The 25,639-nt window shown below is 36.9% G+C and overlaps 1 protein-coding gene across 1 annotated transcript; it reads left to right on the forward strand.

The window, feature by feature from the left end:
• Positions 1 to 482: 482 nt before the first annotated feature.
• Positions 483 to 23,825, forward strand: chs1 (chitin synthase 1). The gene is made up of 35 exons (XM_026168024.1): positions 483 to 559; positions 718 to 798; positions 6,815 to 6,950; positions 7,641 to 7,826; positions 8,283 to 8,484; positions 9,369 to 9,529; positions 9,658 to 9,733; positions 10,516 to 10,628; positions 11,164 to 11,344; positions 11,674 to 11,767; positions 12,014 to 12,110; positions 12,329 to 12,450; positions 12,950 to 13,045; positions 13,710 to 13,874; positions 13,970 to 14,117; positions 14,855 to 14,920; positions 15,011 to 15,186; positions 15,395 to 15,453; positions 15,763 to 15,963; positions 16,071 to 16,239; positions 16,433 to 16,548; positions 17,740 to 17,919; positions 18,014 to 18,118; positions 18,223 to 18,340; positions 18,840 to 18,921; positions 18,996 to 19,231; positions 19,500 to 19,600; positions 19,759 to 19,840; positions 20,011 to 20,164; positions 20,332 to 20,436; positions 20,748 to 20,858; positions 21,028 to 21,165; positions 21,303 to 21,382; positions 21,712 to 21,778; positions 23,309 to 23,825. Exons 2-35 carry the CDS (start codon positions 752 to 754, stop codon positions 23,384 to 23,386), a joined length of 4,248 nt encoding a protein of 1,415 aa, XP_026023809.1. The 5' UTR covers positions 483 to 559; positions 718 to 751; the 3' UTR covers positions 23,387 to 23,825.
• The last annotated feature ends 1,814 nt before the right edge of the window (positions 23,826 to 25,639 follow it).

Here is a 25,639-nt window from a genome sequence, read left to right on the forward strand (position 1 = left end):
AATTTCTGATCAGTGACAAGCTTTGAGCCCTTTCCATCACCCGAACAAGCAGGAACAAATTTCTAGTTTGTTTAGCTTACTCATGATGAGTGATTACAGCAACCTTTGGTCGTGGTTAAATATCGTCTCCTGCGAAATCCACACAAACTTCCTGGTTTCCATAGCTTTCATAAACTATGATCATCAGAGCACATACATGCGGGGGTTGTGCCTTACTGTCTATATGGGTGTCACTTTCATAAACTGTGATAAGGCACAAAATAAATCAGATGTACAAAGGACAAACTCCCTGACAGACCAACGGAGCGAGGCAGCTGGGTCAGGCCAATTATTAGCATAGGCATTTCTAAATTGAATTTTACACCTGTGTGGAGTCTTGATTTGGCATTTCACATCATTTTATTGATGTTTTACTTCATTTTAAAACAGTAGCTGGTGTTTGATTTTGTATTTTATTTTTTATTTTGGGTTGACACTGAAGGCAGACTTTTTCAAGAGCTTCAGCAGGGTGGATAGTTGGACACTTAAGAAAAGATTTAATCATAGGGCAGTTATCAAGGTAAAGAATCTCTATGTTTTACATTTAAATATGTGTCGATTAAGTCAATGCCAATATTGTTTAAAGATTTTTTTTTGTCTATGTCCTGAACATGGTTTAATTTAAAATGCGTGCTATAAAGCCAGTTTTTTAAACTATCTTTAAACGATCTATTTTAGGTTCCTGGTTGATGCAGTGGAGTAAACAAGAAGAATGGAGGATCTGAGAGAAAGAGGAAAGAAACGAGAAGGAAGGCACAGGTAAAAAATCTTCAAGAGTGTGTGTTGCATCATAAAGGTTATGTGGTTTCATTTCTGCTTTAACTAATGGCACAGATGTGAAACTGAGCATAATATGTGACATGAGAGGAATTTAAATATGGAAATCACATTTATATGAGTGACAGGCCACGAGTCCACCAACCATGCTTTGATCTTAATTAACCTGCTTGATCAAATACATACAATGGAGGAAGAAAGCGGTCTTGCAGACACTTTCTTTCTAGGCAGTAGAAATCCATCTTCTCCTCTGGGTCTTTTATGCTTTGTGACCCATGCGGTGTTTAATAAAACTGGCTGTGTGCTGTGGAAGCATGATAACTTGCGGTGGGAGGAAAAAAAGAAGGAAAATATGAATAAAAAAAAGAAACAATTTCACCTGATTAAATCAAAAGTAACATCTGTATTGATAGGGTGACATAAAAACAAGAACACAAATATTTTAGAAACATTTCAAAAACGTGTTTAAAATGAAAGATTGTATTGTTATTTATTAAGCCATAAAAACGAAATTCATGTTGAATTACCAAATAGCTCGCTGGACTTCTCTGAGAAGTCGGAAATTAATTCAGTATAACATTCAACCACTAAAACTAATTTTCTATTCAGGAATGGAAGGAAATGACTGTAATTTGGCCTTTTAATCAAAAAAATAATAATGTGCTTTAAAAATATCATTTTGATTGCAGAGCTTGAAGATAGTGGTGAATTAACCTTTACAGAAACATTAAAAATGTGTTTAGTAATTAGCAGTACTGTTAATTTAGGATATCTGTGGCATCTGTGGTCTAATAAATTTCTTTAGCGCTGTATCTTTGCATTTTCTCCTTCCCTTATTATCGAAATTTCGGAATCGTGTGTAACGTAAGCTTTTTGGTTTTAGTCTATGTTCACTGTAAAAACATTGCCTCTGATTTATTTCTACCACAGGAACTTACTGAAGTCAGACAGTTAGTGAATTAGTTTCCTAAATCAGGGTCAGCACATGTTATTCTTTAACTGACCAAGCTGCAGCAGGAACGTGTTTCATGTCATCACGGCGGCTTTAAAGTTGTTTCCTATTTGCTGCGCTGAGAATGAGACAGAAATACATTCAACACCACATGCCACTTTGAACCAGGCAGCTATTCAATTTCCTGTCCCTGGATACGCTATCCAGTTTTATTAACCTCTTCATCATTGTTAGGAGGTTAATTGTTGGTGAGATATGTGTTGGTAATGGATATTACATATATATATATTATTTTTCACCATAAAGTATTGTGTTACCAGGTTTCCATTTGATATAATTCACAGCCAAGAAAACAGTTAATTTGTTCTGTGCACTGCTGTGCTTCGCTTTATTGCTGTAGCTGATATCATCTCCACTGTTACTGCCTGCTGTTAGGGCCTCCATTTCAAATGTTAAATACACGCTGAAGTTGTAATTAAATTCTCCATGTAGGTATATCTGACACAAAAATTATGACACTGTCTCTGAGTTTAGCTTTTTTACACCACCCTTGTTGTGATTATGAAGTTATAAAGAAAAATAAAACAATATTTTATCAGCAACTTTTGATTTGAAAGCTTCCACTAACTTCCACTAAACTAAACTAAAGCTAGGAGTGGTGTCTATAAAGTTTTTAAATATTAACTACTTTTATATAAATCATTCCAGTTAATTGTTTCCCAATTTATTAAATGTTACGCAACTTTAGAGAGTAATATAACTTGACTAGAAGGTCACAGCAAAGTGAGCCAGTGCACCAGTTTCCAAACTCCTAACATATGGCAGCCAAACTGTGTGACAGTTTTAATTTTTAATGGGGAAAAAAACCTTACTGAAATAAAAGATTTTTGAGCTTTAATGGGCCATGTAATCGAGTGCACTCTTAAATAGGGGTACGCCTTATGACATTATGATGTGATGGAGCCAAGTTGAATCTGGGTGATTACAGTCTGCAGATAATCATACAGTGTGATAAGTAAATATTGTAATCTGAAGTTTGTTGTCATAGTGAGTCATTCTTGTAAAAACTTTTTGAGTCTGGGGAACTGAAGTCCTTTCCTGATTTTGCTGGTCTTTTCAGCACAAATTGCTCTTCATATAAATCTACCTCACTGACTGGATTACCAAGGCTTCGAGCTGCGTCTTTCCACTGTTACCATCTTGGTGTTTTTGGGGGTGTTTTTGTTTTTGACTAATAACCTGTGATCGACAAAGCTTTGGATAATGCTTCTTTTTTTATAGGGTTAGGGATAATTTACAAAAAGAACTTGAATCAAGTTCCTCCATAAACTCATAAGGAAATGATTTACTGACGTCACAGAGCAAAGGAGCTGAGAGCTATTTTTTTAAATACCTCTCCAGAAAGCAGGAAATCTTTTTCGAATAGTTTTCACCATAGGGGGCCGCGGTGGCGTATCCTAGTGAGCTTTGGGTAGAAACATCTGAAAAGTTAAATTTCTTCCATCAATATCGTGTCTAATGAAGACTCACTAGTTTCATAAATACACAAAAAAATAAGTAGCTTGTCTGCTCGTCACTTGCCATTGGGGGAAAAGCTAAAGACAGCAGACTTTTGTTTTCTCACTGCTTTTAAAAAGTTAGATTATCCAGTATATCGATATCAGATTTTTTTACTTCCTAAAAACTGCCACTGTCATTTATCCTAAAAATCCAATAGTTATCAAGCGTCACATAATAATAATAATAATAATAATAATAATAACAGCTATAGTGTAATATCATTAGTCCTTATATAACAACCTTCTGCCAGCAATCCATTTTGTACTACACCTTGACTTAACAGTATTTCAGTTGCTATGGCAAAGCCAGAGATCACAGTGTAGCATAATCTCAAGGTAAAAAACCCACACCCTGATAATTATTCTGCACTCTGTATTAATCATCGGGGTGGCAGAGATGGTGACGTTTAATGTGCCAGGAAACAGATATCGAGTGTAATTATGGCCAAAGGGTTGCTTGAGAATCTCTTAGCTTAGATGCCTGTTTGCGTGCCAGTCACATTCTAATCTGGAAGCACCAAAACCATACACTGTGCCTTTCATGCTAAAAGCTTTTGCTATATTTCACACTGACAAGTGACAATCACTGACAAAAATAAACACAGACCCCCCAAAAATGGGTAAAAAGAGAGAGAGATGCAGCGCACTGTTGAAAGAATACTGTTCAATAAAAACTGTACTCTGACCTTTGCGATGAACTGAGGGCTTTGGCAGATTTGTAGATAACAGAGGATTCTTCATTTTGTGCTGTAACCAACACCCAACAGACCATGATCACAATCAGCAATAGTTTGAGGTATAAAATGTAAAACTCTTCACTTAATTCCTTGTTACAGGCTCATCCATTGACTATGCACCCATGGTTTATCACATATTCATTTAAAAACGTCCCTGCAGTCAATTTGCACCTAATAAATGTAGTCATGACCATACAAATGTTAAAGTATCATGATAAGAAACAGTGCTGTGAAAACCTCGCCCCCCTTCCTGTTTTTCAGGAATCAGGAAGATAATTAAATACAATACAATACAACTTTATTTGTATGGCACATTTAAAAGACCAGCGGTACACCAAAGTGCTTTACAATAAAAACAGGAAAATTAAGACATTAAATAAAAGACTATTAACAAAGTACCACATATGTCATCAGGTTAAGGGCACTAATTATACGGCAATAGAAGGGAATATAAGAACAAAGTACTAAGAACAGATATAGCTAAAAGATAAAGTACATAAATAAGAAATTGAACCAAATATAAAATAGGGACACTAACTAGATGGAAAAGCTATGTTGAATAAATGAGTTTTTAAACGGGATTTAAAAGATAAAACGGAGTCTGACGCACAGAAAGCGATAGGAAGGTTGTGCCACAGATTCGGTGCAACCAGGGCAAAAGCACGGTCACCCCTAGATTTAAGCCTAGAGCTAGGCTGAGCCAGGAGTAATTGGGCTGAAGACCTGAGGGCGAGCCCAGGGACATATAGACTAAGAAGATCAACAAGATAACGAGGGGCTAAATTATTTATAATTTTAAAGTTGAGCAACAATATTAGTTAAAGTAATTAACTGTGATTAACCACATTTTTGGGAAACCTGAGTTCAGTTTGATTAGCCCTGCCAGGCAGCCTTGATTACTGACAGACCTGTGGAATCAAGAAGTCACATAAACAGAACCTGTGTGACAAAGTCTCTGACATCTATCGGTCTGGCAAGGGTTACAAAGCCATGGATTCCCATGAACCACAATAACAGTTATTATTCACAAAAGGAGAAAATTTGGAACAAGAGTGGCAGGCCCACCAAAATTACTTCAAGAGCACATGGACAACTCATGAATCCAGTACAACATTTAAAACAACAAACAGGCTCAGGGAGGGGCGGCCATCTGCTGCGACCGGATAGGGTGACAGAAGGAAAACAGGATAAAAGACATGCTGTGAAAGAGAGACGGGGATTAATAACAAGTATGATTCAATGCAGAGAGGTCTATTAACACATGTTGAGTGAGAAAGGTGACTGAAAAGGAAAAACTTATCATGGGAATCCCCCAGCAGCCTACACTTATTGCAGCAAAACTAAGGGAGGATTCAGGGTCACCTGATCCAGCCCTAATGGGTGAATCCTGCTCTCTACCAGAACTTTCTGACGTAGAGTGTCTGGCCCTCAGTTTATGCCATGAAGCTCAAGTTCACTTGGGTTATGCAACAGGGCAAAGATCAGAAACCACACCACCAAGTCCATCACTGAGTAGCCCAAAGAAGGTCTTGGTGTGCCCTAGTCAAAGTATGAACCTAAATCCTACTTAGATTTTTTGGCATGAATTTAAAAAGGCCATTAGTGTTTAGCAACGAGAAAGACTCAGTGCCAGTTGTTGCAAATGCTTGATTGCAGCACTTGCTGCCAACTGTTGTGTAACCAGTTGTTAGGTTTAGTGGACAATTACTTTTCTCAGATAGGGCTAAGTTGGTTTGGAGAACTTTTTCCCTTAATAAATGAAATGATAACTAGGGCTGTTTGATATACCGATATATATCGGATGACGATATAAAAACATCTATTTTAACCTATCGTTTGTTTCGTGGTGTCGTAAAATAAACTGTTTACAGCAATATTTTTTCATCGTTCTGATGGCCACTGTAGTGGCTATATTAATTTCCATGAGTTCTCGCTTTCTCTTATATTTAATATAACCACACTACTGACTATCAAGCGCCTGTTTTTACGTGTTGTCGATAGCAACAACGACAATAAAACCATCGCGTAGCTCCGCTGTCCACTTATTTGTTTTCTACATAAACCTTTCACAATAAAGCTCAAGATCCTGTTGAGACTTTTCAAAATAAACTGAATCACGTGAAAGATTATGCAGAGACTCAAACTTTGAAAGAAAATGGTGGCCATTACAACTTATGTCTAAAAATGTATAGTTTCATGCATTGGTTAAAACACTCGAATCCAGGTAAAGGACGGAAAAAGTGGAAAAAGTTCACGCAAGTCGAATTGCCCAAGATTCACAGAATTTGCAGAAAATATTACATTTTTGTGATTTATATCGTTGTCAGGACGATAAATGTCTTATATCGGGATATGAGATTTTTGTCATACCACACAACCCTAATGATAATTGATAAATAAACGAAATCATCGTTTAAAAACAGCATTTTTTATTTACTAGGGTTGTCTTTGTCTATGTTTTTTTTTTTTATGACGATCTGAAACTTTTGAGGATAAAGAAAATATGCACACACAAAAGACAAAAAAAATCAGGAAGGGCACTGCGCTGTAGTTCAATATCAGTAAACTGAGACAGCTCAGTGTTTTCTCTTTCACATAGATGAAACTAAAAGATATTTCTACTCTATTATTAATTCTCTGTCATCCTTCAACTGACTTTAATAGATTATTAGGTAACCATGGTTTTAGTACATTATTAAACAGTCGTTCTAGTTTTCTGTTTTTATAGTCAACCAATATCTATTTTCCAGGGATACATGGGATCCATTCCAGCTGAACCCCGCAGGAGCTGAGAAGGAACAAAAGAGAAGATGTTTCCAGCTGGCTCAACATCTAGTGGCTGTTTTGGTGGGGTTAGCTGTCTTGACCACTGCTGTTGTTGCAAAGGTAGGACCATTTGTGAGTTTATCTTTTTCTCTCTGTGAAGTTATTCATCTGGTTACCACTGAGGCTGAAGTCCAAGCTCTGGCTAAAAAATGCTGACTTTGGACACAGCAAAATTGCCTCCAACTCCTCAGATTCTAGTATTTTCTTTCATAGACAGACACTTAAAAATCTGCATCTATGGCTTTGTTGTTGTTTTAGTGTTTTTGGTTTTTTTCTTGAAAGTGCTTTGGATTATTTTGATTCATTTGATCACCACTGAACAGTAGTATTGCTTTCTTAAACTCTGAGTCTGTACTGTGTTCCATATATGGAAAATAAGACCACTGTGTACTGTATTAGAGTCTGACTGATATATTATATTAGAAATTTCCCAATTCATGTTGCATAGTTTATCCATCAGAGCGCACTCTGCAAATCAATTTATGTTTTGTATGTCTAAAAAACTCTTTCAGGCATTTCAGCAAAGAACGCATCGTGTGAAAAGTACAAATCATGTGACAACAAGCTTATCTGTCTCTGCCTGCCTGATCATAAAGTAACACGAAGAAGATTCATGCTATTTATGAGAGGACAGAGTTTACAGTACTGAATGCCTTTGTACCCAGCACTCTCTTTACTGGGATTCCCCATCTAGTTCCTATTCCTGGAAATAGAATTTTCTTAACACACAATGATCATATATCCTTTCAGGGCTCCCTGCTGGTGTTGTCAACATTGTCCAGTCCAATGTCCCGGCGCACCCCAAAGGAAAAACAGTTCTACATGCTGATGATGATGTTCTGCCTAGTCTTCCCCAACGTCCTGGTCTTTTTGAAATCGCTGTGGCGATGTTCCTTCAAGAGCTTTGTACCACCCAAAATGAAGATCATGGCATTTGTATGTTTTTCTACATATTTTTAGTTTATGTACCTATAACTAGACAGCAGAAAAATGTAAAATTACAAATCGTTACAGACAAACTTAGTAATAATGGTTTTTTTGTTAATCTTTGGCACAAAGTAGGTCCCATTGGGCGCAGTTAATTAATCATGAGTTTATCTTCTAATAGTATTTTCAACAAAATGCTATAAAGAGAATTTTGTCTTATTCTTATTTATGTTGTTCTTGTTTGTGTATTTATTGCCATTTCTGTAAGAATTATACAGACGATAACAGAAAGGTTTATTTAGGTCAAAAGACAGAAAAGAAAAAAAAGTAAAATGTACATTTGATGGTAATGATACAAATTAATGGTGAATATAAAGTATTTTTAATGGCTTCTATTTCCACGTCCAAAACCAATAGAAACACTGCATAAGTGAGGACATCTTTCTGGTTTTGTGTCTTTTCCAGATTTGCCTCATTGAGGTCCTGGTCTCTCTCGGTACTTCAGTCCTCGTGCTGGTGGTTATGCCTCAGTTTGACGTCCTGACTAATCTCTTCATCAGTGGAGGAGTCTGCATTGTGTCTGCAATTATGCAGATAATATTCAGACTACAGCGAGATAACTGGAAAATTGTGTTCCCAATCTGCTCCCTCATACTCACCTCTATTGGTAACTCCTTTTAAATTAGCTTCTATGTGCAAGCTTGTTTCCCTGGCTTTCTTTTTAGCTTTGTCCCCTGAACATTCATAGATTTGGTGTGGTGAAAACACAAAAAACCGAGAGCCGCTCTACAAAAATTAAATATAATATAATCCTTAATTACATTTTATGATAATTAGCTCACAGCAGGTATAGTAGGAGGTTTAACAGTCATGTTGGCAAACCTTACCTGCTCACAAATTAGGGGTAGGGAGTGAATGAAGCAGAAAGCAGTAGAGTCGACAGTTATTTTCTTAGTTCTGTACGTCACTCGTTTCTCCCAATTGTTTGGACACTTCTCAATCAAGGTTTGTGTTTTCAGGCTTTGACTGAACTGATCTGCTACTAATTGTCTGTCAGCTCTTTTAAACTATCATTCCATTGTTGTCTTGTTTATCCAATTCTGACACAGTAATTCTGTCACCCTCATTACAACAACTGCCTCATATAAATGATGTAAAACGTCTTAACTGCCAAAACAACAACTCTGTCAAGTTTTGATGCTTAAGATTCAAATCTAGCACCAAGCTTGCAAGCTCCAAGTTCCATGATTGATTTAAAAAAAATATGGTGTATAAAAAATGTATAAATATTGGCAAACTTATATTAAACTTTGCCAAAGTTTCAAGTATTCGGAAAAAAGAGAGAGAAGGTACCTCAGAATGAGATAAATAGGGATTATTTTGTAATGCAGAGTCCAAGAATAATATTATGGAGCTGAAAATGTGAGTGATAGGTGTGTTTTTAGGACATTTGGATAGACAGTGGATACAGCGTATTCCATATACACTGTATCTACTGATATAAGAGAAAGTTTAGATATGCATTTATTAACTGACTAACTTGACCAACAGGTTACTGCATGCTGGGAATTGACTACTATGTCCGTGTAACGTCATATGTGGACAGACAGGATTCTGACTGCTATATCTACGTGGCACTTGGAATTTTCTCTTCCCTCCTTGTCTCGTTGTGCTGGTGGGAAAATTCACTACAAGCAACCAACCGCATGCAGGTACGCTGTTTTTCTATAGTGGAGCTTCAGCTAGCTTGCATTCTTCCAAGTCTGTATGTTTATGATAAGGAAACTTTTTTTTTTTTTACACGATCACTGAGGATCTTTTTTCCTCTCTTATCCCACAGGATACGTTGTCACAACTGGATGGTTTCAGAGATTTTGTGTTTGTCATCAGCAGCATTCTGAGGATATTAGTGATAGGTAATTATTTGCCATCAATGTCTGTATTGACGCAATGAATGGAGAGGAGAAAAAAAAACATGCTGGCAAAATTACACCCACTCTGCACTGGACGCGTGATGAAAAAATCTAATTTCCCACATTCGCACTGGAGAACAAACAGATTTCTGTGATGTCAGGGGTGCAGATGGATTGCAGAGGATGTTCTCCAGCTGTGATGAATTCTTCAGTTGTTGTTTTCAGTATTAGTAAATCTAGGTTTTCTATTCTGCACAATAAACCACTATTAATATGTTCTCTTTTATTTTTATTTATTTAAAATCCAATGTATTTCTTAACTTGTAAAATTATTATTGCAAATGTTCTGATACATGGGCTGATTTTTATAAAGTGTTTTTTCTACTGTAACTAAGCACTGCAAGCTAATGACCCAGTTACACCCAAATCAGGGGTCAGGGTTCAGTATCTTGCCTACTGATAGTTAAACGCAAGCTTCCGATTGGTAGATGACCCAATCTACAGAACAGTGCAGATTTATGTTATCTGTACCGTATCTCTGTACACGTTGCAGATTAAATTGTTTCTTCTATCACTGCAGGAATTTAAAACGTTACCACTCTTATTATTTACAGTATTTTTTTTTAATCAATGTATTTCTATACCATAACAATATTTACTTGACCACAAACAAAGAACAGTGATAAAAAATAGTTTCATTATGAACTAAATGATTTGAGTGAAAGAGGGGTGCATTTTTAAATGTGGCAAGCATGTAAAATTAAAATTGTTTTTGTCTGTTCTAGGGGCCGTATACCTGATCTACCACAAGCTAATTGCGAAAACCATCATATGGGACAATTTTATCCTGCGTGACGGAGAACTCCTGAAAACAGGACTAGTGTTGTTTTTCTTACAAGTAAGTAGAAGGAAGAGAGCATGCAACATGTATTAAAATTACTGTAGGAAGACTAGATGCCATAAATGTAGAATCTGATTTATCACTGCATGTAGCAGACAAAACTGTGTCTGATGGTGATTTAGCAAAAAGCACTTTTTCCCCATTATTGCATTTGATCATTTTCTTTTTATGGCTCTCAGCAGGTTTAGTCTAGATTAATTACTTAATAAGACAAAACTTACTTAAACCAATCAAATCTCATTCACACAGACTCTTTAGCAGCCGCAGGTTTAATCAGTCAGGGGTCTCTGTATCCACTACTTACTTGCCCGAGGCATGATAATGATCACATGTTCCAATTATGATCTGAGTTTTGAAGTGTAAAGCACTTTTTTGCACTTCTTTCTTACTTTTCCACAAAGAATTGGTTCAGAAACATATTTTAATGGTGGTAGGATGGTCTAACGTGTAAATTAAGTACATTACAATCTTAATTTTGTCCTTATGACTGTAAATTAGGCTTAATAAATATTGCCCTCATCTTCTGTCTCAGGCCTTCTGCTCAGCAGCCTGCCACTGGTTTGGAGTTGTGGCCTGTAAGATTCATTCTGTCAGGATGAGTTTTGCCCTTCCTCTATGTTGCACTGGACCTGCAATGCTACTGCTGGGAATAGTGCTGTTTTTTACACTGGGATGGAAACTGGATAATGGGACAAAAGCAGAAAGCATCATAGGTGAGTTTTTCCTTTTTCTTTATTCTTTTTTTTAGGTCAAGACAAATTGAACTACCTTCATAAAAAATTCACTTGCAATAAGTTTTGCATTCAGTTTTTAATTGTTTAATGAGTCGCTTCAGCACAGGGGAGTTTCCAGGAATTTTAACGTTGTTTCCACTTAAGTAGCTCAATATTTTCATCATGAAAATACACTTTGAAAAAATACACCATGACTCCTCTGATGCACTGTATCATTTATATGTATAAATTGTTATAATTATAAATAAATTAGTTATTTAAACTACATGTAATAAAGCTAAAAAAAAAAAATGTTTGTTTTATTGCAGAATTTTGTGACAAGTTGCTCTATCTGAACTCCAAAAACACGTCTGCGGTCTTACTCGAGCTTACTAGGAGCATGTGTCGGACTTCACTAAACAGGTGTGTTTGTATGCTGAGAAATGTGTTAATGAAACGTAGCATGTGAGTTTTTCAAGTCACTAATTCTTCTTACACTTCAAGCAGCCTGGTCATTTATAATTTTTTTTTAATGCGAATAAAATGGAAGTATTTATTGTCCAACCTCATCTGCCATGTCCTATAGCAATATATTAAGTACAGATATCTTCTGTATTTCTTATCTTTGCACACTTCACTCAAAATATTTATTTACCATTTGATTGACAGCCACTACTTTCAATGGCCTTTTGCCATGCTGGCACTGGAGGGAGTGTGCATGTGGTCAGGCCTCGTCACATGTACCTACTACGTATGGAAGATCAAGGTATCAGAAAAAAACACAGCGCATATGCACACACTTTCACTCAATTGGCTGTGAGAAGATGTATGCTTTAAATGAATTCAGTCATTTCTTTATTTGGAAGTTTTATTTTAACTCCCAGAAAAGCCACACCACAACATATTAAAGCATATTGTTTTTGAGATCTGATTTTTTTTAAAATGACATACACTTAAATAGCTTTGTGGTTCACCTTCCATTAGGTCCAGCGTATAGAAAGAACATCTCAGCTCTTTGTTCGTCGATTGTATGAATCTGCTTTCATTGACCTGTCTCTGCTACTCAACACCAAGATGAAGGTTCCAAAAGCCAAAACCCAAGAAAGGTCAGTGTGATCTGAGAATAGCTTCCCTGTTGAACATTATTTCAGTGTGGCCATAAATTAACCTAAAAAAAAAAAAAAAATCAATCATAATGGGTGATAACTTTTCAAATGCAGTAGAGGCACAGACATTTCTTCAACAGGAAAGGCAGTATGCAATTATGCAGTGAATAATTTATTTGAAGTATAGGTAGAAAAAAATGCATTTGAAGTTGAGTTCATGCAAACTGTGTCGCTAGCAGAGCACGTCTCAGTGTAAAGACATACACACAGACATGACCCAAAAACAATTGATGTTCATCTACGACCTCAACAAAATTGGAAACTCGCTTATTTGCATCCCCAAATTCACTGCAGCTGCACATGTGGCACATTTTATGAAGCCATTTCCACAATGGGTGTATAACATTAATGAGCCTCCATAGCAGATGCTTCTAAGATGTGCGTGTTCACAGCATGAAATGTTTAAAAATTCTGCTACAACTTCTCCTCTCCTTAACAGCCATGATGAAATGCAGAAGTGTGTGATCTATCTGTGCGCCACCATGTGGCATGAGACCTACGACGAGATGCTGAAGATTCTCACCTCCATGTTCAGGTTAGAGCCAGTACCTCTGAAAACATCAGGGGCCAGACAAATAAATAAGTGTAGGCACAAAAACATGCATGTGCATACCCCAGTCACTATGATGAGAACTTCTTATCACATTTCTTATCATTATATATTTTATCTGCACATACAGACATAAAGTAGATCAGGCTGCATACAAATCCACAGTGACTGAGATTTAACAACAAGCATGCTTAAGCATGTTAAATAACGAGTTTGAGTTTAAAGCATCTAGCCCCAGGTGTACGAGTATCACATACACAGCGTGGGTTTAATTTCTCTTTTACATATCATTAAAGAGCAATATAACAGCGTATTAAAATATGGGTTTGATTTACCTCCACCTGTTTAATTTCGCACCAGGCAGGTGTCAGTACACAGGTGAAATTTTTAACCAGAGAGGCATTTAGAGCCTCTCAGTCTGATGTAAAGTGGTTCTTAAAAATGTAAATAAAAGGTCAAATTCATTAGCTTATGACCTAATATATTCAAAGGCCTAAAATGCCAAGTGTTTGGGCTGCTTAACATTTAAAAAATGCATTTTCCTGTCATTCTTGTTATTTCCTGCTGTGCACTGACTGTTCACACTTAAAAATAAGACCTAAATGAAAAGGCTTTTGCTGTGTTATACAGTCATCTGTTATTGTTTCAGGCTGGACCGTTATCGAGGGGATCCAAAGGAAGATCACAAGGACTGTTTTGACTTTGAGTGTCACATTTTAATGGACGATGCCTTCATGACTGACGATGACACAAACAAGAGGCTGGTTAATAGTTATGTTAATGACTTGATCCATGTTGTCATTGAAGTTTACAGGTGAGATAACCCCACAGTTAAATATATGTGTGTACATCTGCATGTCTCTCTTTATCCATCTTTCAAACTGATCACCTACACATCCCTCCGTTCAGGGTCTTCACCAACAAAGAGCCTGACGATGTGTCGATCATTGAGACTCCCTACGGTGGCAGGTTGATGTTTGTTCTGCCAGAAGGGAACATGCTCTATGTTCACCTAAAAGACAAACTACTCATCAGGAACAAAAAAAGATGGTCCCAGGTACAGATTAGCTGTGAAAGTTTCTATCTCTATATCCCTATTTATGTGTATGTGATTGTGAAATACACTAAAAACCAAGTTCTCTCACTCAAACATGCAGACTTGTTTTCTTTTTTCATGTATTGGAATTGTATGAGCTTGAATGGACCCATCATGTGTATGGTCTGATTCTACTATTCTATAACCTCACACAGTGGGACGGGTTCTTCAACACTCATTATTATTACTCAAATGTGTCAAAAATATATGTTTTACTCAAAAAACTATTTACTATTGAATATGGGATAGAAAAGCAGCAACTCCAAAACTAGATATTTTTATTTATATATATATATATATTATATATATATATATCTTAGGCATGAAAATAAATGGCTGAAATCATTTCAGTGCTGTTCAGTATTTCAAAATAAGAAACTGTGTTGCTCTATTGTGCTGCATGCCATTATTAATAATGATTTGGACTGTAGTAAATATACTGAGATACTGGAAGTGCTGTTAATTAAATGTGTGTTCAACTCTAATTGTAAATGTATGAAAATGCTTAGTTAAAATTTAAAACATGCTTGCTAGTATTGCTGGTATAATCATTCTGTATTTTCTACCTGTGTGATAAAAGTTTAATTAATTTGACAAATCACCTCTGTCAAGTCATCTAGACTATTAAACAGTGAGTCTCCAAAAGGCTGTTCTTGGATTTTAACATTCAATACTGCTGCTTTTTTCTTTTTTCTTAGATAATGTACATGTATTACCTGCTTGGCTGGAAAGGCTACATTGTGAAGAACCCTTCAAAGATCCCAGTAAGACTTTTCAGCTGTTCGAGTCAACTTATTTTGGCATTGTGTATAATTTCTTATCATTTTTCAATGACCTATCTTTTTTTTTTTTAGCAATTGAATAACTTTTCCAGAGCCAGTTTGGTCTCTCTGGATAGTGAGACTTTCGTGTTGCCTCAGTATGACAACGACAACAAACGCAAGTTCATCTCAGACGACAACACGTATATTCTTGCTCTTGACGGAGACACTGACTTCCACCCTAAAGCTGTGATTCTGCTTGTAGACAGGTGAGCAGCAGAACAGTCAACTTCTTAAAATCTGTCATGGCTCAGTATTTACATCATTTTCCTCCATAAATCACTGATGCTATTGTAGACAACAAATACCACAAATACTCATTTTATGAGCTATTTAGTCATCCAGTTAGAAAGTGTCGATTTTAGTTATTGTTGCTTGTCAAACATGTCAATTTATAAAACATATTTGTGTTCACAGGTTGAGGATGTATGACAATGTAGGTGCAGCATGTGGTAGAATCCATCCTACTGGCATGGGTGAGTGGGCATTTCATATGTATTGCCACTGATGTATCATTAAATGTATTTCATTTAAAAAATAAACATTTAAAGAAAGCCTTTTGATAAACTGGAAATCGTGTATATTTCATAGGTCCACTCTAGTTCTTGACATTCCCTACATCAGCATTTAGTGGGATTTTTGCTTCTGCAGTGTTCTTTTAAGCTCTGTATATATGATGGACTAACTTAGAAACAACGTACTACATGTACTTTTTTCCAAATGCCTATTATTCTTCAACCTCCTTTGCTTCATCTCTCCTCTCATCTGCCTCTCTGCCATCCCAGGTCCCATGGTGTGGTACCAGAAATTTGAGTATGCAGTAGGTCACTGGCTCCAGAAGACAGCAGAGCATGTGTTTGGTTCTGTGCTGTGCAGTCCGGGATGCTTCAGTCTGTTCAGAGGGTCGGCCCTGATGGATGACCATGTTTTAAAAAGATACTCAACAACTGCACAAAGAGCTCAAGAATATGTGCAGTATGATCAAGGTTGGTAAACGCAACCAAAAGGATCAGTAGACTTTTTTACCTCGTCTAGTTTGTACTCTTAGTGTTTTGACATTTAAACTCTTGGTGTCTCGTGTGTGCTCTTCTAGGGGAGGATCGATGGCTGTGTACTTTGCTATTGCAACAAGGCTGGCGAGTCGAGTATAATGCTGCTTCAGATGCATACACCAACTCACCACAGGAATTTGAAGAGTTTTACAACCAGAGGAGACGATGGGGACCTTCAACATTGGCTAATACACTGGACCTTCTCCACAGGCTAGTGTTACATGTTATTAATAATAGCAGGGTTTCATTCTATAGCCATCCTGCTTTTTACTTAAAACATTTAAAAAAAAAAAGAGAAAATTTTTCATTCTTAGTTTGATGGTTTCCTGGTTATGTTTGTAGGCTATAAATCCTACAAACACTTCTACTGCCATACTAACTCTTTTGTGGTTGTGAATCTTAGTGGTCCAGAGACAGTGAAGAGAAACGAGTCCATCTCAGGGATTTACGTCTTCTACCAGATGTTCACTGTTGGATCTTCTATCCTGGGACCTGCCTCTGTGACTCTCATGATAGCAAGTAGGTTTAAGTCTAGTTAATGACTCTAACACATTTATCACCATTATTCATGCCATTAAGTTGCAGTTTATCTCTTATCCTTTCAGCTTTCAAACACTTTTTTAGGTTTTGAAATATATAAAAAGTTCCGTTAGGGAAGTAAATCCTACAGATTCTCTCAGAAACCCGTGACTGTCTTTAAATTATGCTACTCTGCAACAAGGAAACAGAACTAAAGTAATTGAGCAAACACAACTACAATAGATATGGTATAGTGGTTTCATTTTAAGACCGCTCCCATAAAGTAAGCTGTATAATAACTTGTTTAAAGATTTGACTGAACCAAATTCAGATGCCTTACTTGTTCCTTATGGTGTCAATAAACTTAGTTTTATCACCGGCAAATGGAAACGCACAAGACTTGTTAAAATCCTTCTGATCCAGTTCACTGCATGTCACACATTAACATCGTTACTGTATGGTATAATCTTTGTTGCATGTCATTTTATGCAAATTCTTTATACCGCACTTACCAGAACTGGCGTTTACAAAGTTCCTTATTAGGGTTCACATTGTGTAGTATGGTAGACCACACTGATTTCATTGTTTCAATCCACTGTTTAGCACGTGAAATATTATTCTTCTATCATTTGTTTAAACTTGTCTGGGAAATGTTGCCTTAATTAATTTATGTATTTATTTATTCTGAATTATGGCTTGGTGGCCTGTTTGAGGTCCTAATGACCTCTGACCATTGCCTACCAAATTCAAGTCTGGGCAGATGTTTGTGCTATATTTTTTTAATAGAAAATTGCCACATTTGTACTATTCCAAATGCGAATACCTGTATGCATCCACAAAAACAGTAAAAAGGACAAGAAAAAAAAGGATGAAACATTAATTATGTAAAGTGAGTTTAAAAATTTGAATTCTCGTGGTTTGTAAAGATGTATCCTGGAAGCAAAACCTGGAACAAATATTTCTAATCTGAACTTTAATGCAGTCATTAATGCAGGTAACTACAGTGTGAACCACCAGTTTTCATTAAACACTTGGCTTAACTGAAGGCAGACTTAGTAATAACTTGTAATGGTAACTACAGGGAAATTCACTTTGCCAAGCCCATCTGCATTAATAATTTTTGTGCATTAATAACTTTACATCAGTCATTTATTTCTCCTTCTCTCCTCCCCCTCCATCTTTTCCTTCCAGGTGCTTTCCAGTTTGTCTTCAGACTCACTGGTACACTCTCCATCGTCGTCGCGTGCGTTCCCCCCGTGTTCTACATCCTCATTTGCTTTTTAACCAAGTCGAATACCCAAATAACCATTGCCGGCATCATGAGTGTTCTGTATGCATTCCTCATGACTGCGTCCTTCTTTTCCATCATTGGTGGGTAGAATCGTTTTTTGACTGTATGTTGTTGCAGTCTCATATCTTTCAAATAAATGTCCATTAAATGTGCAAATGCCTTTTTCTCTTTTAGGTGACATGGTGATTCAGCAAACCTTCTTGACCCCCACTGGATTGTTTTTGATTTCAATGGCAATCATGTACTTGATAACAGCTTTACTCCACCCTGAGGAGTTTTGTATGTTCATTATTATTGTTCTAAGCATTATTTCACATTTTTTGTGTGATGTTGCTTCATGTCATGTGACATTTTTTGGCTTTGTTTCCTTTTCTTTCTTGCAGTCTTGATTATCTATGGTCTGATGTATTTCATCTGCATCCCCAGTGGATATCTCCTTTTGACCATCTACTCGCTGGTTAACATGAACAATGTGTCCTGGGGCACAAGGGAAACCAACAAGTAATGCATTATTTTAGACCACTGTTCGTTTAATTAATTATCATGAAATAGCAATAATATTATAGGGATCAAAATAAGAATGGAAAATTATAACAAATTCAAATCTCAAACAGAAATGTTGCATTTCCCCAAAACGCAACATTACTGTGTAAAGTTCATAAGATCTGAAGAGTCGGTGGAGGAGCTGCTGTGCTTAAAGCCAGAGCTCTGGACCTAAAATGACCATATCAAGAATATCGCCTGTCTTTGACATCATAAGGATCGAAGAGTAGAAAAAAGCCTCAGCCTTTAGAGAAGTCTTAGCCTGAAAGTGTGTATATATAGTCGTGCAGAACTTTTAGCTGACCAAATCCATTAGTTCATCCACTTCCTGTTCCATATTTGACACTCATCCATGAAACAAAAACAAATAAGACAGCAGGGAATTGATTTTTTTTTTAATCTTGTCATATCAATCACTCTTTGTGACCATACATCCTCATATCTGTCTGTCCATTAGGGGAGGTGTAGAGCAGAAGAAACTACACAATCTTCTCTGTGACAAAACCTGTAGATGCTGCTGCTGGGACATGAAGATACAGGTATGGTTACAGTTCCCGACATACCTGACAGCAGGTGATGGATGAATGGATTAATGAACTCTGTTGCTTTACAGATAACCCAGGAAACAGAGCGTCTGATATTTCAGCAGCTCGCGGGTCAGATTATACAGCACATCCCAGCCAATCCAATCACCCAAAACGAAACACCTCTACACCCAGCCTTAATGCTGGAGCCTCACACCAAACAACACGCCAAGAAAGAAGAAGCCAAGGAAGAGATTGCAAGACCTCTAGTTGATGATTTGAGGAAGAAGGCAGCAAAGAGCAGTGACCTGGGTTCCAGTAGCAGGTAGCGTTCTGTTGTTGTTGTCGTGGTTGTTTCTCCTCCTTTATTTGGTCAGTCATTTCTAATGTTGTTCGCTCACAGGCTGATCTGGCCCTATATAAATCAAATTGAATTTAATTAATTATTTTACCAGAAATCCAATATACTACTGGCCTTGAAAATAACACAGTTCCATTCAAGTCTCATACTGAACACAGCTGTTTATAAGGACAAAATGAGATGTGCGCTGGAATTAAGAAGCTCACAATAAGTGCATGTGTGCTGTGTGCAGTGACGATGGTGCTGAAAACAGGAGCATGAGTTCATCTGATGAAGAAGACAGTGATCATGATGATGACTATATGATTCGTGAGGCAGAGATTCCCGCCGCTGGTGAGAAGCACTCTAAATGCATTTAGGTCCTGAGTGCACCACACTGTAATTTCCAGCTATACATGTAGCTGTGGATCATTATATACTATACATTATGTAGCATATAAAACAGAGTAATGATGCTATCTGTGTGTGTGTGTGTTTTCATGTGTATGCAGACTGGGTGCACCCAGTGAAGGAAGAATTTCTGAAAAAGCTGACATACTTCAACATGAAGAGAAATCTACAAGAACAAATACGGTAAATAATAAACATCATCCAAGTATTTGCATGTTTTTGTTGTTCACTTGCAGGCATTTTTACAAGAATAATTAACATTTACACTAAAACTACGTTTGTGTAAGATGCTGTACAATTACCCCGATGGCAAAGCTGCAGTTGTGTAGTTAAACTGCTTTTGTTCTCCTCAGATATGCACTCCGTAACAAAGATTACGATGAAGTGTGCGAAGACTTGGTGCTGATGTTAACAGACACACTCAATGTAGAGCTCAATTCAGTGGGGCCTGAAGACGTTCTCTCAGACTATCAGCTGGAGGAGTTACAACTTGCGCTAAACAGACAGGTGATGACAACTTTGGTGTAAATAAAATAATGACATGTTGCTTTTAAAACAAAATGAAATTAATTTGAGAGGAAACCTGATTTCCAGAGTTTCTATTCTTCTGAAAACTTCTGAAAACTGCTGCTGCAGAAAATACATAACTGACCTGACTTCTCTCTGTGTCTCAGGCACGGCAAACCCTTAAGACCAATCGAATGGAGAAGTTGGAAAAGAGAGTAAAGCTAGCCATTGAGAAAACACTCGCTGCCCCACAAGTGCAAAAGCTAGAAGAGGTAAGATGTTTATTCAGCTGTCGGGTTTGTGAGATAGAGGTAGATACAAAAAGTTGTATTTAAAATGAGTATTTAAACACAGTATTACTACTTCACAATGCACGGTAGATGTAAATGTTTCTAAATTTTGCCGTTCGTTTTCAGTAATTAAGGTATAGTGAACAAAGCAACCGCCCTGAAATGTTATTCATTAGCAGATTTCTGATCTTCTAAGGAAAATAAAATTTATATTTGCTAAATGGAGTTAGTCAGTTAAAAAAGTGATCAATTAAATTTTTTTTATTGAACTGTGTGCATTTTTGTGTGTTTAGAATGAGAACGACTTCTGGAACAAGCTAATCGAGCGCTACCTGAAACCAATCACTCACTCTAAAGAACATCAGGAGGACGTCAACAGAGAACTAAAGTCACTGAGAAACAAGGTCAGCACTCTGATGATGACAATGATAACAAATGAATGATCCCAAATCATTATGAAAAAATACTCTGATGCGTCAGGTTGCAGGTTGGGAGTGAAACCTTTAAAAACAATTATCCACTTGAAATGTGGCAAAACGAAATCAAATATTAAATTCTCTTACCTCTCCACAGGCCGTCTTCCTGTATTTCATCATAAACGTGCTCTGGGTGGTAGCTACCTTCTTCTTGCAGGCCATTGGAAATGATGTCATCAGCATCAGGATCCCAAAGTATTATCCCAATGGAACTAAAAGTGATGAATTCCTCAAGGTTGGGACCCACAACAGACACTCCTAAATGCATGTGCTGCAGTTAAAGAAGGATTGTGATTCTTTTTAAATAATTGTTTGAACTCCTGTAACATCTGATGTAATTAGTAATCCATTCTATTGCTCTTTTTCTGACAGGTGGAGCCTCTCACTTTGATGTTTCTGTTGTCTTTTGCTATTCTTCTCATTGTGCAGTTTCTGGCCATGTTATATCACAGGTAATAACATCATTTCACATTTAACTTTTATTTTTTTCCTCACAGGTTGTACTTTTTGACTAATTTAGTGACCTTGAAAATGAAGCAGGACAATCCAGCAGGCTTGATTGAGAAGCAGAGAAATTTAATCAAAGTTATTAATCTGGCACTGAATAACCCCACCCCCCACCCCCCCCCCACCCCGCAATCATGAGCAGGGAGTCTTTGAGTTCTGTCTTTATGGAGAGTTATAATGGCTTTGTCCTTGTCACTGTTATCCATCGATTTCTTCATTTTCATTTTCCCACATTTTCCCCTCATGTTTCATCCTTGTGCCTTTTTGTTTTCAGAGTCTACACCCTGATCCATGTGGTGTCCTATCGCAGCTCAGAGAAAAACTACAAAGAGAAAGACGAAGTAAGTAATTACACTCAAAAGCATACAAATAATCATGAGGCTTGATTATGTTCGGCCACTACGTCACATGGGCCCCACACATACCGGCAGTAAAGCAAGAAAATCAAACTGCAGCCAACTTAACATGATTAAAACAACAAAATAAATGAAAGAATAACTGCACAAATCCAAACTTCACAAACGCTAAAAACATAATAGCAGCTACATCAGGCTGTCAGACATGACAACAAACATTAAAATGTCTTCCTTTCTTTTTTTAAATACAAACTAAAGTATTCAAATTAAGCCTGGAGCTTCACATAGTGCAGACCAACACAGCTGACGTTTAAACAGGTTTCACATACAGTACGGTTTAATCACAATATAGCAATTAAGTATTTGTTTTAATCGTTCTGTACATTTCAGTCGATTTACGATGAAATGAAATGTTTTCATCTTGCTAGGAACAGTTCAAAACTTACCAGGGCCACAATAATTAATTAATACTTGAATGAAAATAACTAACTAGTTTCCATATGATTTTCAACAAATAGATACATTTAAAAATAACATAACAACATAAAAATTGAGAGCTTTTGGGTTTTACTGCAGAGAAAAGAAGCTATTAAACCATGATGAATTCTTTATAGACTGCAAAATATTTAAAATAGTTATTAATTATTAATAAAATGATTCGCATTTATAGAAGCATATGGCATTCGTAGACACACAAACGTGTTGTCTTATGACTTTGTTTCTTAATTAAGTGACAAAAAATGTATTTATGTAAACCAGATTCATAAATTATTAAAAAAGGTGAAAGTGGGTAATAATCAGTACTATACGAGAGAAACTGGATGTAACTGTAATGCACGTTTTTAATAATGCACCATTGTGAAAAATGTTATTAATACTTGTAGAACAAACATATATGAAAGAAGTATAAACTAAACTAAATAATGTAAACTTGTAAGCAATGTGTAATTTGTGTAATATTCACAACTATTACTGAATTTTTTTTAATACTAAAGAAATCTTAAAAATCTGATGATCGTACATGATGCTGAGTTCTGACGAGTGCCCATTTCTGTTAAATTGTCTTTTTGGCATAAAGCTTTCCTTACAACCGTTACCTCTTAATAGCCAATTTGGGACGCAAAACTTTTCTAAACCAGTAAACATGAGGGGGCATTTGCAGCGCGCAGTGTGGATCATTAAAAGCATTTACTGGAGACGGAATTGAAACGTCTGGGGAGAATAACATCAGCAGATGTGGTTGAAGCAATCAGACCTTTAACTTAAGTAAAAGTAGCAATACAAGAAAGTATTAGTCCTATCAGCTACTGACACAGTCACGTTCAAGGCTAACAGTTATGCCACAGACGACGAATTTAGCGCATCAAACCATTCCAAGATTCCACCAGTGTGGTCTCAATGAAACCTGTTAACTGTCCATAACACTAATCCAGACACGGGATCTTCTCAAAGCTTAAAACATAGAGACTCCTGTATTTTGGAAAATGCTGATTGACCTTTTTCCCTGTCATCCAGGACGACACTGGTGATGACCACTTCATTATGGAGAACCCCGCACACAATGAAATTTTCCTGACAACTGAAGACCTGTAGTCAGAAACAAGAAGATGTAGCTGCAGAGACGCAACAACAAGCCGAAAGTGGCATCATTAGCAAGCTTTTTCCCACCTCAGGGCTGTTTCCTCCACTGTGGTTCATTTTCCTCAGGTTTCACTGTGCATTAAACACGGTACATTCTGGTCATGATCATAGCACACACTGTCACACAGTCCTTGTAGACATCCCATGTCTTTAGCTTTCCATCACAGGAAATAATTTACTTTTTATCTATTATGTAGCAGCTGTTTTGCCTCCCGGTATAATCCAGCAGGGGAGGCCAAATGGCACAGGGGAAATCAGTCAGAACAGATCCAATAAACTTTGTTTGTCATTGCACAATGAATTATTAACATGTGAGAATGGGACCTAACAGAATAATATCAAAGGATGGAGTGATTTTAAAGATCGGCTGTTTAATTTTAATATAACTGCTTGTAAGATTGCTGTTTTTGCTATCAGAACTATAGTTGAATCCATCAGGTTTACTGATTTTGCATCTCACTATAAAACAGATTTTTTTAAAAAGCTCTTTGAATAAGATGGATTTTAAGTTTACTGAAAAATCTGTGTAAATCCTGTTATTGTTCTTCTTCAACTATTGCATCCAAATCAATAAAACTACAATACTGGGCTAGATGTAGAGAGGAGTATAATATTTTCACCTGTCTGGGTATTTATGAAAAGTGTATATCTAAATCCTTGGTCAATATTAAAATATTGACAGGTACTTGAATGTGCAGGAAACAGTGCCAGTAATGCAATATTTGCACATAGACTGTTGTTAAGAAATTCTTTTAGTTTATTTTATATTGTGGTGTAATTAAACTGTGTTGCCCTTCCAATATTGTGTCAGTATATTGTGATTATGTTTGCCAAGTACAGCGATGCGCTAGACAAAGTGGACAAAATTGGTACAAGTAAATTAAAAAAATATTGTGGGCAATAATATGCTTGTATTGAAAAAAATTAAATAACGATCAAACAAAATGTCAAGCTGTCTGTCAACGATATAACCTTACAACTTCTGATCTAACGATCCAATACAGTAAAATGAATATTTATGTACTGTGACTCAACTTTGTTATTTTATAGCAATGTTTGGCTCATTTAAATAATTAAACGTACATCATGCAGATTTCAGATTGTCTGTTTTTTGGTGTAATGCAGAGTTATAGTGTTGCTCTGGTTGTGTGCTGGGTAAAGGAACCGAATCAGTGGACTAACCCTGCAACGTTTAGTTCTGTGTACTTGTTTCTTCTCAGTGTGGTGTGAAAGTCTCACTGCACATAAAACACAGCAGAAACAAAACTGTTAATAATCCACCCGTGCACTTAGTATTATATTTATTTACCACATGCTTCATTAGGCCGACCTTGCTAGCACTGGGCTGGACCTCTCGGCATAGATTCAACAAGTTGCTGGAAATGTTCCTCAAAGATTATGGTCCACATAGCTGCACATCCATGATGTAAATGCACCTTTTTATAGATTCAAAGGTGCTCTATTGGATTGAGATCTGATGACTGGGGGCCATATTGAGATTATTTGAGCTTTGCGTGGTGCATTTTCCTGCTGCCGTGGTCACAAAGGAACAGAGGTAGGTTGCAGCATTTAAATGTTGCTCACTTGGCGGTCCAACGCATGCCAAAAAAAACATCACCTAGACAAGTGGTTCTTAACCTTGTTGGAGGTACCGAACCCCACCAGCTTCATATGCGCATTCACTGAACCCCTCTTTAGTGAAAAATAAAATGTGATTTTTTTACTGGTGCACAAAATGAGCCATGCATGTCATGGCGAAGGCTCTGCCGAACCCCTGAGACCGACTCACCGAACCCCTAGGGTTCGATCGAACCCAGGTTAAGAACCACTGACCTAGACCATTACACCACCACCCATAGCCTGAACTGTTTATACAAACTAAGATGGATCCATGTTTTCAAACCGTTTACGCTAAATGATGCATCAGAAATCAAGACTCATCAGTCTTTCAAGCTTTTGTTGCCCAGTTTTGGTTATTCTGTGCGAATTCTGGCCATTGTGATAGGAGTGGCTATCGGGGTGGTTATTACAGTCACTGCTGCCTTCCTATCAACTCTGGGCAGTTTGGGACCATTTCTCTCTGACCTAGCATCAACAAGGCATTTTCAATTGTAGAACTCACTGGATATTTTACTCTTTTTCAGACCATTCTCTGCAAATCAGAGATGATTGTGTGGAAAAGACACCAGTAGATTAGCAGTTTCT

Source organism: Astatotilapia calliptera, chromosome 1 (assembly GCF_900246225.1).
Source record: "Astatotilapia calliptera chromosome 1, fAstCal1.2, whole genome shotgun sequence".
Classification (NCBI taxonomy): Eukaryota; Metazoa; Chordata; class Actinopteri; order Cichliformes; family Cichlidae; genus Astatotilapia; species Astatotilapia calliptera.

Coding starts and splice junctions, on each gene's coding strand:
- chs1 (XM_026168024.1), top strand. CDS start 752: ATGGAGGATCTGAGAGAAAGAGGAAAGAAACGAGAAGGAAGGCACAG. Junction 12,111..12,328: donor ACTACGTATGGAAGATCAAG/GTATCAGAAAAA, acceptor ACCTTCCATTAG/GTCCAGCGTATAGAAAGAAC. Junction 15,454..15,762: donor AATCCATCCTACTGGCATGG/GTGAGTGGGCAT, acceptor CTGCCATCCCAG/GTCCCATGGTGTGGTACCAG.